This window comes from Panthera onca, chromosome B3, assembly GCF_046562875.1.
Source record: "Panthera onca isolate mPanOnc1 chromosome B3, mPanOnc1 haplotype 2, whole genome shotgun sequence".
Taxonomy (NCBI): Eukaryota; Metazoa; Chordata; class Mammalia; order Carnivora; family Felidae; genus Panthera; species Panthera onca.
Genome location: NC_138344.1, coordinates 138,059,417 through 138,074,928, shown reverse-complemented (window position 1 = coordinate 138,074,928; position 15,512 = coordinate 138,059,417). Strand labels below are relative to the sequence as shown.

The 15,512-nt window shown below is 53.2% G+C and overlaps 1 protein-coding gene across 1 annotated transcript; it reads right to left on the bottom strand.

Moving 5' to 3' along the window:
• Positions 1 to 3,605: 3,605 nt before the first annotated feature.
• On the bottom strand, positions 3,606 to 11,354 carry BDKRB1 (bradykinin receptor B1). The gene is made up of 2 exons (XM_060620694.3): positions 11,172 to 11,354; positions 3,606 to 4,677 (listed from the first exon to the last, which is right to left on the bottom strand). The coding sequence occupies exon 2, from the start codon at positions 4,665 to 4,667 to the stop codon at positions 3,606 to 3,608; it is 1,062 nt and encodes a 353-aa protein (XP_060476677.1). The 5' UTR covers positions 4,668 to 4,677; positions 11,172 to 11,354.
• Between the last annotated feature and the right edge of the window lie 4,158 nt (positions 11,355 to 15,512).

Below are 15,512 nucleotides of genomic sequence, written 5' to 3'. Positions count from 1 at the left end.
TCTCAGGCTCTCACTGTGTCATGAAGGTTATGACACTGAGTCCCTTCGCCAGTCTGACCCCTTTCTTCTGAATGAGCCAAAAGCTGGATACACGATGCTCTTCATGTACGCTGTCCAGTGCTAAGCTAAATGGGGTGTCACCTCCCACATTTTAGATGCTGTACTCCTGTTAATATAGCCCAGGAGCCAGCAGCTATTTCAGCAGCCACTGAACTCCCCGTCAATGAAAACCCTGAAGGATCTTCCTCTCGTACTTGCTGAGCCCCAACTGACCCTTCTAATACTCTCCTGTCTCCTGGAATTCCTGAAAAGTAAGCCTGTCTTCCCGCTCGTGATCTCAAATCCAGCCCCAGGTACAAGGAGTCTGCCACCAGGAGGACAATTCCCATGGTGGGATCCCTGGCACTGAGCCCTGCTCTCTGACCTCACAGTCTAGCTGGCATCCTTGGGTCTAGACAGAACCCCGTCCCAGGAGTCCAGCTCACTGGGTAACCTTGGGAAAGTGTCTGCCTACCTCTGGGCCTCAGCATCCGTATCTGTAAAGTGGAGGGGTTCGACCTGATGGTATCTTCCTTGTTAAACCTTGTAGTGGATTCACAGAGAGATCCTTTGTGTTTTTCACTCCGTTTGCCCTAATGGTTACATCGTGCGTAAGTACGGTCCAATGTCAGAACCGGCACATTTTTGCAGATTTTATCCAGATTGCCCCGCTTTGACCCGCGCTCATTTTAATTGAATTTAAAGCCTTTTCTGTCTAGCATGTAGGACAAAGCTTCCTGCTTGCTCCTCGTCAAGCTCGTGACTCATCTCCGGAGGACGAGAACCTGCCTGTGTCCGTTGCAACACCCAGGAGTCTCCCCGGGCTGGGATTCGGGGGTGCTTAGGGCGACTCAGTGCCCGTGACAGATGGGGTAACGGGGTGCATTGGGAGGGGCCAGGGCAGCTGTGGATTTGCATGACAGGCCCACAGCTGGAGCTGGATTTAGGGAAGAAGCTCCACGTCTCTCCTGGGCCCTTCGCAGAGAGAAAGTGGGAGCCCACGTGGGTGCTGGAGCCAGGGACGCTAACAGGGAGCCGGGTCCGGCCTCTGCCCCGTGGAAGGGGGCTGTAGCCGATGGAGGGGTGCCCTGTCGTCAGGGCCAGAGAATCGGTGCCTTGGGGTGGAGCACCCGGAGGTCAGCTCCAGGAGGGCCCTGCTGTGCTCTCGGTGCCTGCCCCAGTGTCAGGCACAAAGTAGAGACTCAATAAATATCAGCCCCAGAAAGAAGGCACACCCTGTGTTGTAGATCTGCCAAAGGGCGTACCCAAATCGGGACTTTAATCTGGAGTTTAAATACTGGTAACCAACCCTCGAGTATTTTTTTAAACACCATGTGATCCAGGGGCGCCTGGGCGGCTCAGTCAGTTAAGCGTGTGACTTCGGCTCGGGTCATGATCTCACGGCTCGTGAGTTCCAACCCCACAGCGGGCTCTCTGCTGTCAGCCCAGAGCCGGCTTCGGATCCTCTGTCCCCCCCCCCCCCCCACCTCTTCCCCACTCACACTTGCACGCTCTCTCTCTCTCTCTTTCTCAAGAATAAACATTAAAAAAAAGAAGAAAAATATTTTTAAAATAAACATCTAAATTAAATTAAATGTGATCTAAATTAAACCCGTGTGCAGGCTGGATCCTGCTTGTTGACCTCAATCTCTGCTCTCCAGGAAAAGCTCCAGGGGCTGGAGCGCTGGCCGGAGGGTTCTCGCGGATGGCCTACGAGGGCCTAGTGGCCCAGCGCCTGCCAGCCTCTTAGACCACCATCGCCAGGCTCCAGGAACACTGGCTTCTGGGTCTTTGCCGCTGCCCCGTGAGGACCGGCCCCCTGGCACCTGGCCCACTGGCTGTGTCCTTCCCAGACCCTTCCAGCACCTGCCTGCCTAGAGGACCCAGCGGGCGGCCATCCTCGACCGCTCCATTCCTTGACTGCCTTGTCACCGATGACCTTCTCCTTTCTTCTGTTCCAGCCACCCGATGCCGTGGCCACGCGGGAGATGGAATGTCCCATGCAGACACTCTCGATCTGTGGCCACAGCCTCCTGTTCTTTCGCTCTGTCACCTAGACGTTCCCCCTGCTCCATAACTGCATCCGTTCTGCCTCCCTCTCCTCCTAAGTCCATTCCTTCCTTGATTCAGCCGTTCTCCGTAGTCAGAGGGTAGTACCCCCAGCACCCTTGAACGATGGCCATCCATCTGGAAGGACCCCAACGCTGGGGAAACCCAAGTGTCTACCTGTTTGGGGCCGGAAATCGTTGCTCGAGTAATTCACACAACGTTAGATCAATGCCTTCCAGCTTCAGCCGGGCCCTTAGCACCCCCTCCTCTGCCGCCTCCATGCTTCCCTCCCTGCCCTTGAGCATCTTAGGTCTTCCTCAAGCCTCAAACCCCTCTGTGACCACCTTATACCTCACCTTCCTCATCCTTCTCCCTCCTAACCTCTGAGCCTCCCAGCCTCTGGGTCGAGCATGTTTCTTCTATCTGGAACACACCTTTTTGCCATCTGGTTTGGCCAACTGCTAGTTCTTTGGACTCAGCTTATATGGCTCCTCCTCCTGGAAGCCCTCCAGACCCATCCCCGCCCAGCCACCCATCCTGGGCCCAGTTCCTCTGTGCTCTGAGCACCTCCTCTCACGCAGTGGGGACAGTTACCCTGCTTTGTGTCACCTCCTATTCTTATTTTTTATTTTTTTAAATGTGTATTTATTTTTGAGAGAGAGAGAAATAGAGGGAGACAGCACGTGAGCGGGGGAGGGCAGAGAGAGAGGGAGACACAGAATCCGAAGCAGAGGCTCCAGGCTCTGAGCTGTCAGCACAGGGCCCGACGTGGGGCTTGAACTCACGAACCGTGAGATCATGACCTGAGCTGAAGTTGGACACTTAACCGCCTGAGCCACTCAGGCGCCCCTCTTGTTTTCTTTTTTTATACTCTAATCATTTCTGCAAGTTCCTTGGGGTTAGGACCCCTAGCCGTATCATCTCTGCATGCCTAGCCGTCTGCGGAGAAAATTTTGGGCGGGCAAGAGACCCTCACCGGAAAGTTGTATGAGTTTCCTATGGCTGCTGTAGCAAATTACCACCAACTGGATGACTTAAAACAACACAACTTTATTGCCTTACGGATCCGGAAGCCAGACATCTGAAGTCCGTCTCCTTGGGCTAAAGTCGGGTGTCTACAGGGCTGGTGCCTTCTGGAAGCTTGAGGGGAGAATGCGTCTCCTTTCCCTTCTCCGGGCTTCGGCGGGTGCCAGCAATGGCTCGGGGCTCCCCCACGACACTCCAGCCTCTGATCCTGCTGTCACGTGGCTTTCTCTGACCCTGACATTGCCGCTGCCCTTTTACAAGAACCTTTGTGGCTGCGTCGGGCCCACCCAGACCGTCCCCTATAATCTCCCCCTCTCAAGATCCATGTCTCCATCACATGTGCAAAGTCCTCCTACCCTAATCACACCCACGGTTCCCAGGGACTGGGTCCTGGCCATTCGGGGGGCTCACTGTCCCAGCCGACCACAACAGGACTTCCCGATGTCCGAAACCGCGGATCCGGAAGCCAAGCTTCGTGACTCCCCGCCGGTTTACTTCTGCCAGAAAAGTTGGAGGATGTCTTTCCGCTGGGCCAGGCACACGGGACGAAGACTCCTAGGGACACACTGTTTACAAAGCTCCCGCACCTTGGTCTTGAAGAGCCGGCCCACGAAGACGTAAATCACCGGGTTCAGGCAGCTGTTGGTGAAGGCGAAGAAGTTGGCGTACTGCAGGCCCAGGTCTATGAACTTCTCCCAGAAGCAGCCGCGGACGGCCTGCACCTGGAACAGGAAGTCCAGGAAGGCAAAGAAGTGGTAGGGGGTCCAGCACACCAGGAAGGCAGCCACGAGCGTGAGGAGGAGCCCCGCGGTCTTGCCACCCGTGGAGCCCCCGCTCCGCGTGCCGCCCACCTCCGCGCGCCCTCGCAGGGAGGCCAGGATCTGGCCGTTGTAGAAGACGATGGCCAGCAGCGGCAGGAGGAAGCCCAGCACGTTCAACTCCACCATCCGCGCGAAGTGCCAGGCCCCGGGCGGGTGCAGCAGCACGCAGGCACAGGTGTCGCTCAGTTCCGGGACGGCGGCGAGGGAACGGAACAGGAACGTGGGGACGCTCAGGAGGCCCCCCGCCACCCAGATGAGCACGCAGGTGGCCCACGCCCGCCGCCTGCGCCCCCGCCTCCGGCTGGCCATGGGGTGCACCAGCACCCGGTAGCGGTCCTGGCTGATGGCCACCACCAGGAAGATGCTGGTGAATAAGTTGGCCTTGATGACCCCGTTGACGACGCGGCAGAGGAGGGCTCCGAAAGGCCAGCGGAACCGGTTCGAGATGTTCTCCGCCCAGAAGGGCAGGCCCAGGACGAACACCAGGTCGGAGGCGGCCAGGTTGGCCAGGTAGATTTGCGCCACGTTCAGGCGCCGCCGGGGCAGGAGGAAGACGGACAGCACAAGCAGGTTTCCCAGCAGGCCGCAGGCGCAGATGGCAAGGATCAGTGTCGGCAGCAGCCTGTGCAGCAGGTCCCAGGCCTCCCGAGCGTCGTCACAGGACGTGGCGTTTGCGGGGCGGGGCTGGCTCCGGTTCAGGGACAGGAGCGCCAGGAGGGTCCGGGACGCCATCCGCGGCCACCTGCAACGACCAGCATGCGGCATCAGCTGGGGGAGGCGGCCAGCCACAACCCGAGGCCCGGGTCCAGCCTGCCGCCGGCTTTGGACAAGAAAGCTGTCTCGGCCCGCGGCCGCACCTGTTCGCTTACGTATCGGCCGAGGCTGTGGCTTGCAGAACGGGAGATAGCTGCCGTCTGTTCCCTCTGGGGAAAAGTTTGCCGCCCCTTGGGACGCAGGAAAAGACTAGGGCTTTGAACGCCGAGTCCAATTCCGAGCGCAGCCACTTGGCGTGAGCCACCGAGACCCACTAACTTTTAGTTCCCTTTTCGAAAGGCAAAGCTAGTCGCATCCCTCGAAGGGCAAAGCTAGTCGTATCCCTCGAAAGGCAAAACTAGTCGTATCCCTCGAAAGGCAAAACTAGTCGTATCCCTCGAAAGGCAAAGGTAGTCGTATCCCTCGAAAGGCAAAGCTAGTCGCATCCCTCGAAAGGCAAAGCTAGTCGCATCCCTCGAAAGGCAAAGCTAGTCGTATCCCTCAAAAGGCAAAGGTAGTCGTATCCCTCGAAAGGCAAAGGTAGTCGCATCCCTCGAAAGGCAAAGCTAGTCGCATCCCTCGAAAGGCAAAGCTAGTCGCATCCCTCGAAAGGCAAAGCTAGTCGCATCCCTCGAAAGGCAAAGCTAGTCGCATCCCTCGAAAGGCAAAGCTAGTGGCATCCCTCGAAGGGCAAAGCTAGTCGCATCCCTCGAAAGGCAAAGCTAGTCGCATCCCTCGAAAGGCAAAGCTAGTCGTATCCCTCGAAAGGCAAAGCTAGTCCTATCCCTCTTGTGTAACCGTGGTGAGGACCAGGGACAGGGTCTATGGAGAGCTTGGTACGGTCGCCTGGTCTAGAGGAAGCACTCGGTCTTATTAACAACCAGATTATTATCGTTCACTCTTTGGCAGACATCAAAGAGCACCCGCTCTGTGCCAGCACCTTGCCAGGGAAAGGACCCAGCCCCCAGCCTGAAGGTGCTCACCGTCCAGAGGCGATGCAGACATGGAGACAGTGGGCGAGGACCTAAGAAAGAATCAGGAAGTGCTAGCAAGAGGTGCAGACAGCGGGGATGTCCGTCCATTGGGTCCCAGACCAGTGGGGTGGACGGGGTAGGGACAAGGGTGGGAGGTTTCCAGCACGAGAAGCCGGGCTTGCAAATTACCAGCAGTAAAACAACATTAATAAAGCAGCTAACATTGATGAGATGATTTCTAAGCCAGACACCATTCGGAGAGTTTGACATTGAAGTACTTTTTCATTTAACGTTCCCAGCAGCCCTGTGGGGGTAAGAGCCTCGTCATCTACATTTGCTCAGAAAGCGGGGCGCGGAGGGACTGGTCACTCGTCCACAGTCGCACAGGGGGCTGGAGTAGAGAGGGGATTCAGCCCGGCACAGTCTGATTCCAGAGGCCGGGCCTCTGTCTCCTCGATTCTGCTGCATGTTTGGCCCCCAGTCGGTAGATGAGGAAGCCAGGCTCGGAAGTGAGCAGCCTGTCCTGGGAGCCCTCAGTCTGTGCTGACCCGAAAGGCCACAGTCCCAGCCACACAGCAGGCCTGCCTCCCAAATGCCCACGCGGAGTTTCAGTGGGGGAGGGATACAGTGGGAAGCAAGCAGACTGAGTCCCGCCGCCCTCTGGAACCCCACGGAAAGAAGGGATCGCATCCTGCACTCGTGGATTTATGGGCACCTGCCAGTCCAGCTGGCCACAGCTGACTCAGGAGACCCGTATGATCCCCATTCACACAGCGAGCAGCTTGTGAACCATTCTTGGCTGGGTGACCTTGAGCAATCACTTGATGTCCCTGAGCACGACTTTCCTCGACCTAGGACATGATGACTTTCGAGTTTGGATGCTGTGTGTAACTCACACACTGTGCCATTCACACCGAGGTGTAATTTACCAGTTCCTCCATGCATTTGTCTACTGAACCAGTATTTATTGAGCACCTACTATGTACCTGGCACTGTTCTAGGTATTTGGGACAGAGCACTGAATCAAACTAGCAAAGACCCCTCAGGAGGCTTCCAGCCTCGTGGGAGGAGAGAGCCCACAACAGTAAACATACTGAATAAAATTGTAGCACGGGGGTGGTAAGCAGGGGGGATGGCGAGATGGAATCAGTTTTTGGATTTTATATTGAAGGTAGTGCCGCCATGATTTTCAGTCGGATACAGGTGGGGAGAGAGGAAGGCTCGGATGATGCCAAGATTTTTATCCAGAGCACCTGGACATATGACGTTGCCATCAGCTGAGATGGAGACGGCAGTGTGAAGATGGGGCAGGATTTGGCGGCGGGCGGGGAGATCAGGAGTTCACTCTCGGACATGTCAAGGTTCAAGGTTGAAGTATCGAGTGGGGACATCAAGTGGGGATTTCCAGCGACTAGATGTTCAAGTCTGGTATTCAATGACAAGAGCTGACATAGTGGACGTCCAAGAGTGGACGAAACCACCGAGGGAGAATGTAGACAGAGGGGAGAATGAACTGCTTGGCCACGAGTGGGGAGGTCAGTGGGATACACGGGGGATTAAGGGCTGGTGGCTGTGGCGTATGTGTGGCATGGGGAACTCTGACCGAGTGCATACAGAAGAGTCGAGACACTCTTGTGCTGTAAATCCACAGCTAAATATTTATCTGGTTATTTGGGAATCGTTTCATTTATTTATTTTTCTTTGTGGAATTCTTTTTTTTTTTTTTTTTACCCTGGAAACACTTTAAAAATTTGCAATATGCCCTTTTGGCCTCGATGAGCTAAAAGATGAAAGTTTCGGGAGGATGTAAGTACTGAGCTCCCCTTTCTCAAGGAAGTTGGCAACAAATTTGCAAGTTGCACAGACTGTTGATGTTTATTTACATCACCAGGCAGGGCTCTGTGGCGATTTCACCAACCACAAGAAAACCTAAGACCCAAAGCTGCTACTGCAGAAGTTAGTAATTTTAATTTTCTAAACCGTGTATTTTATTTTTGAGAGAGAGACAGAGTGTGAGCAGGGGAGGGGCTGAGAGAGAGAGAGAGAGGGAGGGAGACACAGATTCCAAAGCAGGTTCCAGGCTCTGAGCTATCAGCACAGAGCCTGATGAGGGGCTCGAATCCACGAACCAGGAGATCACGACCTGAGCTGAAGTCGGGCGCTCAACCAACGGAGCCACCCAGGCGCCCCAGAAGTTAGTAATTTTAAAAGATCTGCCCTAAGACCGATTGTACCCACGTAGCTGCAGAAGGCGTTGTTACAGGTCGCTCTGGGAAGCATGGATTTTCCATTCAGATCAAGCTACTATTCTGCCAATTAATTCAACTCATTTTTGGTTCCAGTTTATCTCCTGCACAGGTAACAGTGGAAATGACGGCTGATCATGGGTCCGCTTCATAACAACTCCACACACAGGGAAAATGCTATCGGTATCTTCTGATTCTTCCACTGGAAAAAAATCAGTTCCAAACATGATCCAATTCACGGACTCAAAGCAAAACTTCTGGAAGTTCCATCTGGGCGACTGGAACAACGACTTCTGGGGGATGCTATTCTAAATTCAGTTTCAGTTGTTTACGTTGGAACTAGAGTTATGTTTTTGTGATGATAATACAAATACAGATTTTGCTGGGGTGTGGTGTCATGGTAACAGCGATGTTCTTTCGAAAATAAGAGAGCAGTGGAACAGAAATGTACTTTGAAGAGGCCACTGGTGCACACGCCGTTTGCAATTGCATATGAATAAGTTTCAGGATCCTACCAATTAATTCTTTTTTAATGTTACTTATTTTTGAGAGTGAGAGAGACAGAGCATGAGCGGGGGAGGGGCAGAGGAGAGAGGGAGACACAGAATCGGAAGCAGGCTCCAGGCTCCGAGCTGTCAGCACAGAGCCCGATGTGGGGCTCGAACTCACGAACCTCGAGATCATGGCCTGAGCCAAAGTCGGACGCTCAACCGACTGAGCCACCCAGGCGCCCCTCAATATTCTACCAATTAAAATGGAGGTTAGAGTTGACAAAGTTTAGAAAATCTAAAGATGGGTACACAGGGTTACAGAACCACAAGCTTTTCGTAATAAGGTTGACGATGAATTAAAAAACAAAAAAACCCTAGAGCACGTATTTCCTTTCTTTGCTGCCCCATCATCAATCACTTTTAGGGGACCTTGCGCCTAAATGCCCGGAAATGTTACTAAGCTGTTTGTTAAAGCGGAACTCTAAATTTTGTTTGAATTTTGTTCCAAATCATTTGGATATCTTTAATCAAGGTACGCAAAGAATGGAGCACCGAAACACCTGCTTTTACGCTTTTAGCAGACTGTAATTACCTTGAAAATGAAGGTACTATGCAGAAAATAAAGGACATTTATTGCGAAAGGGGAAAAATGTTTAAAGAATGCGAGCTCGGTGGCACACAAGATTTGATTTTAAATCTCTGTAGTGAGCTTTGGAATATCTCAGTTTGTGGGAAGAATCTTTTCACTTGGGTAAATTCATATTCCGTACAAGAAATGAGACGAAATTGAGAAAACCCGGGATGCGCAGCCTCTAAGTTTCACAAAACGTTCAAAGAGGGGAAGTAACTACAACTTATTTGTAGAGTAAAAATATTATCTGGTAAAAATGTTTGTTGAGAGCCACTCTGAACTAGGGCGTAAAGGCATCACCTGTGAACATACATGGGCTAAGAGAGTTACGTGATTTTGTACGTAAAGAGTCAGACCTGAGAACAGCCTCTGCTTGGCAGAATTTGCTCAGAGATTAGCAGGTACCGCAGCACTTACAGCAAGGACATTTTCTTAACTAAATACATTCTGGTCTGGGGTGCTTGGGTGGCTCCCTCGGTTACGCGCTCGACTCTTGGTTTCTGCTCAGTTCAAGCTCTCACGGTTTGTGGGTTCGAGCCCCGTGTCAGGCTCTGTGCTGACAGCTCGGAGCCTGGGGTCTGCTTCGGATCCTGTGTCTCCTTCCCTCTCTGCCCCTGCCCTGCTCGTGCTCTGTCTCTGTCTCTCTCTCTCAAAAATAAATAAACATTAAAATTTTTTAAAAATAGGGGTGCCTGGGTGGCTCAGTTGGTTAAGCGTCTGACTTCGGCTCAGGTCATGATCTCACAGTTCCTGAGTTCAAGCCCCACGTCGGGCTCTGTACTGACAGCTCGGAGCCTGGAGTCTGCTTCGGATTCTGTGTCTCCTTCTCTCTCTGCCCTTCCCCGCTCGCGCTCTCTGTCTCTCAAAGATAAATAAACATTAAAAAAGACTTTTTTTTTTTTTAATTTTTAAAAAGAAGCTGGAAAAAGCAAGGATTCTCCCTTGGAGCCTCCAGAAGGAACACAGCCCTTCTAACACCTTGACGTTAGCCCAGGGCGACTGATTTTGAACATCTGACTTCCAGAATAATAAATTTGTGTTGTTTTAAGCCACTAAGGTTGTGCTGATTTGTTACGGCATCCAGAGGAAATTCAGGGAATTTCGCCCTCCCTAGGGAATCAGGGGCTGCCTCCCAAGCCACCAGCAGAGACCTCTGACTTCAGCTCGAATCTGGTTGGCTTAGCAGACACTGCCCTCCGTCCCAGTGGACCCAGCTGTGTCCGTGGGCCCCCCACGGACACAGCATGTCTGCTCAAGCTGGGCTCATTTTGAAAGGGTTTGTCTTTACCAGCTGTTGTCTGTGTTTATATGACGTCGGACAGAAAGGAGAGCCCTTCCTTCACCAGTTCTTAGTTTTAGCTCTGATATCTGCCTGGCACATAGTAGGTGCTCAATAAACAGCAGCTATTGATAGTATCGGTAATACTCGATCTTATTTGAAAAACGTAAAGGTGATGCTGGGCAGGCCTGCTAGAGAAGATGATTCTGTAATTTCTACGTGATATTTTCTGAGTTTGCATATTCCAACCCTGGCATGTGCTACTCGGGAGACCACTTTCTTCAACGGATTGGGCCTCGTGGAATTCGTTCCAATTTCAACAGTGAGGTGAGATAAAGGCATTTGAAATACAGACAGAGAGATGAATGAATCTCAACTCAGTCACATAATTAAGATGCGATTTTCAAGCCACAAAGAACCCAACCAATTTATTGGCCTTATGAAATCTTGCAAGCAATCCTGGGAAGACCGATTTGATTTTTATAAATCAAAATTCGTAGATTGAAACTGGTCAGAGTCCACACGGAGCTCATTAGGGGCTGTATTATTCAGCCTCTACGTGTTTCATACGGCCTTGATGTCAAGAAAGAATTTCTGGGACCTCCGTGAGCTAGTCCAGACGCTCTCCTCCTTTTCTGCTGGAAAAGCAACTAAACCCTGAAGCAGGCACAGAATACAATCTCTCCCACTGATTTAGAATTACGTTTAAAACAAAAAACAAGACATACACTTAAAACAGAAAATCCTGCCAGCATTTCATTGTAAGAGGAAGCTTTCTTTGTTTGTTTTTTCCAACGAGACGTGAATCTCCTCTTACACCTTGCTCTCATAAAAGGAAAAAAAGAGACGGCTGTTTACTTACTCAGGGGATGAAAAAACTCGCGACTTCGTCTGGGTTTTCTGATGGCGAGAGCTGCTTTCGGAGGTGTTTTCTGGGCTGAGAAGCACCGTGGAAACGCGATGGCCTCAAATTGCCCAACCTCCTCTCCAATGAGGTCACTGGAGGGATTGCCGAGAAAGTGAGTCTTTCGATGGAAGAAGCAAGCTGGGGTTTAAAAGGAAAATTGCTCTGTACTTTAAGGCTGGCAAGAGAGTATTCAGCTCCCAGCCCCCCTCTTTACTTTGGAGACATCTGGGGAGACCAGTGACTCTGCCAAAAAAAAGTATGTTGGCCAATATGCCCTTAAACCATATTCCGGCATCATCCAGTCCCTTCGAGCCTCAGTGGACATTGAGTAATGACTGTGCCCCGTTCACCACGGGGTCCCACATGCCTGAGGCTTACTACAAAACCTCAGCTTTTGTGGGAGCTGACTTCAACGTCCCTTTTGAGTTTCAGTCCTCAAGGACGCACGGCCAAGAATCTGTTAGTGTGGACCCCATTAAACAAACAGTGAGCTAGGAAAAAAATTGACTCCTGCAACGTCCAGAACTGAATGGGATCAGATACACTTTTCTTCATCTTCCCCAGCAGCTCTGAAGCCTATTTGCCTGCACATGTCCAATTGAACTGCTCAAGACCTCCTGTTCAGACAGTAAGAAATTTCTGGCTTTCTTTGAGTGTCTGGCCTCAAGATCCTGTAACTGAAATGCCCCTAACCCTCCCTCTTAAAAATTAAGACGCTTCGAACTCCCTCCCTAAATGCAGGAGAATGCATCCATGCCTGGGGCTTGAATTGTGGCTTCTGGAAAGGTCATCCTCAAATCTCAGGGCCCCAGCCCTCCCCACACCCAAGTCCTGCCTCTTGGATGCCCCATGTCCCCTCTTTAAAAAGAATTTTTTTTTTTTTTTTGCATGTATTTATTTTTGAGAGACAGAGAGGGACAGAGAATGAGCAGGGGAGGGGCAGAGAGAGAATGAGATAGAATCCGAAGCCGGCTCCAGGCTCCGAGCTGTCAACACAAAGCCCGACACGGGGCTCAAACCCACAAACCAGGAGATCATGACCTGAGCCGAAGTCGCACGTTTAACCGACTGAGCCACCCGGGGGCCCCTCCGTGTCCGCTTTTGATGTCCCCTTGAACCCAACGTGTCTGGGGCAGAAGAATGTCCCCTTTGTCTTCAGCATCTAGCCTTCTCTGTTTCCTTTCTCTGTACTGACACCTCAGTGGGGACAAACTGCACTTTAGAACTTTCTAGCAAGTCTCTCCTGTTGCTAGATATATTAAAATTGTGGAAGCAGAAAAAACAAAGAAGATTCCGAGACAGCAGCTGGGGAGCATTTGAGGGAGGAGACTGGAATCTGTCTTTGGGGACGGTCCCTTCACGTGAGGAGAGACCTGGGATGTTTTAGTCACGCAGACGTTAGGTGAATGTCGGCCAGCGTCTGGGTAGCTTTTCATCAGAGAAGGCCTCCAAATCCCAGGCCTTCCTAATTAGCAACGAAGATGGGGGTCTCACCAGTGGAAACCATTTGCAGAGAGTGACTGCCTTTTCTCTCTTCCACGGGAGTGGAGAATGGACTGCTTCTCACCAGTGTCTGTCTTAGGAGATGCCTTCCTGCCCAGACAGGCATTGACTCGGGAGGGTCCCTGAGACCAGCTCCGTGGGAGGTGAGCCACTCGGTTGGACCCTGGCCGACCCCGCCTCATGTCGGGGAGAGACGGTGAGATGGTGAGAAGGGGCCTGTGTGTGGCAGGACCCTGTGGCCCCCACTGCTGGTGGCCTACTTGCCACGTGATGGCTGATGAGCAGGGCTTCGGGAGAGGACTCTGTGGCAGCCTTGCCAAAGCCTTGGGGGCTCACCCCGCGGGCGGGATGGAAAGTTCTTTTAGGAAAATGGATGTTCCTCCTATGGCTCACTCAGGGTGGGAAATGGAGTGGAGTTGCCCTCTGCCTCTGGGGCTGTGGGGAGAACGGGCCTGAATTCCAGGGGCTGAGGGCAAGGCGAGGGAACCCCAAGTCTTGTGGACAGGGGGCCTGAATTCTGGGGGGGTTGAGGGCAGGGTGAGGGAACCCCAAGTCTGTGGGGAGAGGAGGTCTTAATTTTGGGGGTTAAGGGCAAGGCGAGGGAACCCCAAGTCTTGGGGAGAGGAGGTCTGGATTTTGGGGGTTAAGGGCAAGGCGAGGGAACCCCAAGTCTGTGGGGAGAGGAGACCTGAATTCTGGGAGGTTGAAGGCAGGGTGAGGGAACCTCAAGTCTTGGGGAGAAGGGGCCTGATTTCCAGCGGCTGAGGACAAGGCGAGGGAACCCCAACTGTTGGGGAGAGGGGGCCTGAATTCTGGGGGGTTAAGGGCAGGGTGAGAGAACCTCAAGTCTTGGGAAGAGGGGCCTGACTTTGGGGGGTTGAGGGCAGGGTGAGGGAACCCAAGCCTATGGGTCAAGGGGGCCTGAATTCCGAAGGCTGAGGGCAGGATGAGGGAATCCTACATCTAGGAAGGGGTACAGGACCCTGTAACGTGGAGGCAGGGGGAGGCCAGGAGTGGGGTGAGGGTCCTCTGGGGCCTGGGGCCTGTGTGGGGCCTCTGTAGGGAGAACAAGACAGCAAAGAGACTATTCTAAGGCATGAAGAGGCGGCTGGAAAGAGACCCAGGGCTGCCGTCTAGAAACAGGACAGCCTGACCAGCGTGCTGGGACAGGTCAACCTTCCCTGGATTGTCCCTGATGCTGATGCTGGGGACTCCAGGCAGCGGGGTCTCCTGAGCTGAGGGCTCGGGCTATGCTCCATGCATATTCCGAGAAGGTGAGCTTGAGCTTAAGGGACTTGGGGACACACAGGTCGCAGTCCCCACCATGGCACACACACAGTTCTCTGGTCGCTAAACCCCGGAGTCACCCTGTCTCCTCTCCTAGTCACACCCAGCAGGTTCTGCAAGGTCACCTCCCTGGGCTCATCTCTACAGGTGACTTCCAGATGTCCTCACAAGACACGAGCTGTCTCTTTTATTATCTTTACATGTCGACGCAGGAAAGGAACCGAGGCCGGCCCGCTTCTGGCCAGGACCTAAGACACCGCCGGCCACCTTCCCCTCCGTCCAAGCCTTCCTTCCGGCCGTAGGTGTTAGACAATCACGTGGCAGACACGTCTGCGACAAAGAGCTCCCAGCCAATCTCCTAGCTTTCTGAGTTTTGTCCTTCTGTCCACGCTTGTGCTGGATTAATATTCCAGAGCACCTGGATTTTGTCATTTCCTAGGACAACAGCCCAACCCCTTGGAATTCAGACTCCCCTGTGGTCCTGCTGTAGCACGCGGAGCCACCCTCCACCCTGGGACATTTCCTGACGGGTGACTCCTGGGCTCCTAATGCCTCTGGACGCGCCTTCCTGTGAGCGTTTGCTGGAAAGGGCCCCCCCCCGCCCCCCGCCCCTGTCTTTCTGCTTAATGCGCCTCCGTCATTCAAGGCCCCTTTGGTCCTCTGTGAGCACAGGTCTGAGTGTTCATCCTTCTATTCTGCACACACGTAGGGAGCACCTGCCTGGCACCCCCCCCCCCTCGCCCCTGGGGGCCGCTCAGGTTCCATGCGTCTGGCAAGCGATCGAGCCAACATTTCAGCCAAGTGTGCAAACACCACTATACGAGAGCCCGCAGCGTGCGGCACAGAGGGGGTGGGGACGGATGGGGCCAGGGCCAGGTGTCAAGATGCAAGGGGTGTGAAAAGAAAATCCTACAGTTTGTAGGTTTAACAAGGCACAGATACCTGGGAAGCGACAGGGCGACGGGGGCCGGCTTGAAGGTGTCCCGGGCATGCGGGCAGCTGGGAGCACTGCCCTGGCCTGAGCCGACGGCCATTTAGAAGTGAGGGGCGGGGCGTCTAGGCGGCTCAGTCGGTTAAGCGTCCGACGTCGGCTCAGGTCATGATCTCGCGGGGTCCGTGAGTTCGAGCCCCGCGTCGGGCTCTGCTGACAGCTCGGAGGCTGGAGCCTGTTTCCGATTCTGTGTCTCCCTCTCTCTCTGCCCCTCCCCTGTCCATGCTCTGTCTCTCTGTGTCTCAAAAATAAAAATAAACGGTAAAAAAAAATTTAGAAGTAAGGGGCTCTGGGCACCGGCCACTCAGCAGAAAATAGCCCACTGGGCCAGGGGTTCCACAAACCAGTGCAAGTTTAGAAATTTGCACATAAAACGCTGCCTGGACAGTGAGACTCAGCGGGCCCTCCCTTAGGGGAGTCAGGAGAATCCCAGAGCTAATGCAGCCAAGGCCCGGGTGCAACACTTGTAAATGACCTGTGACCGGGGAGGGTCAGCCACAATCCTCTGTGTTCTA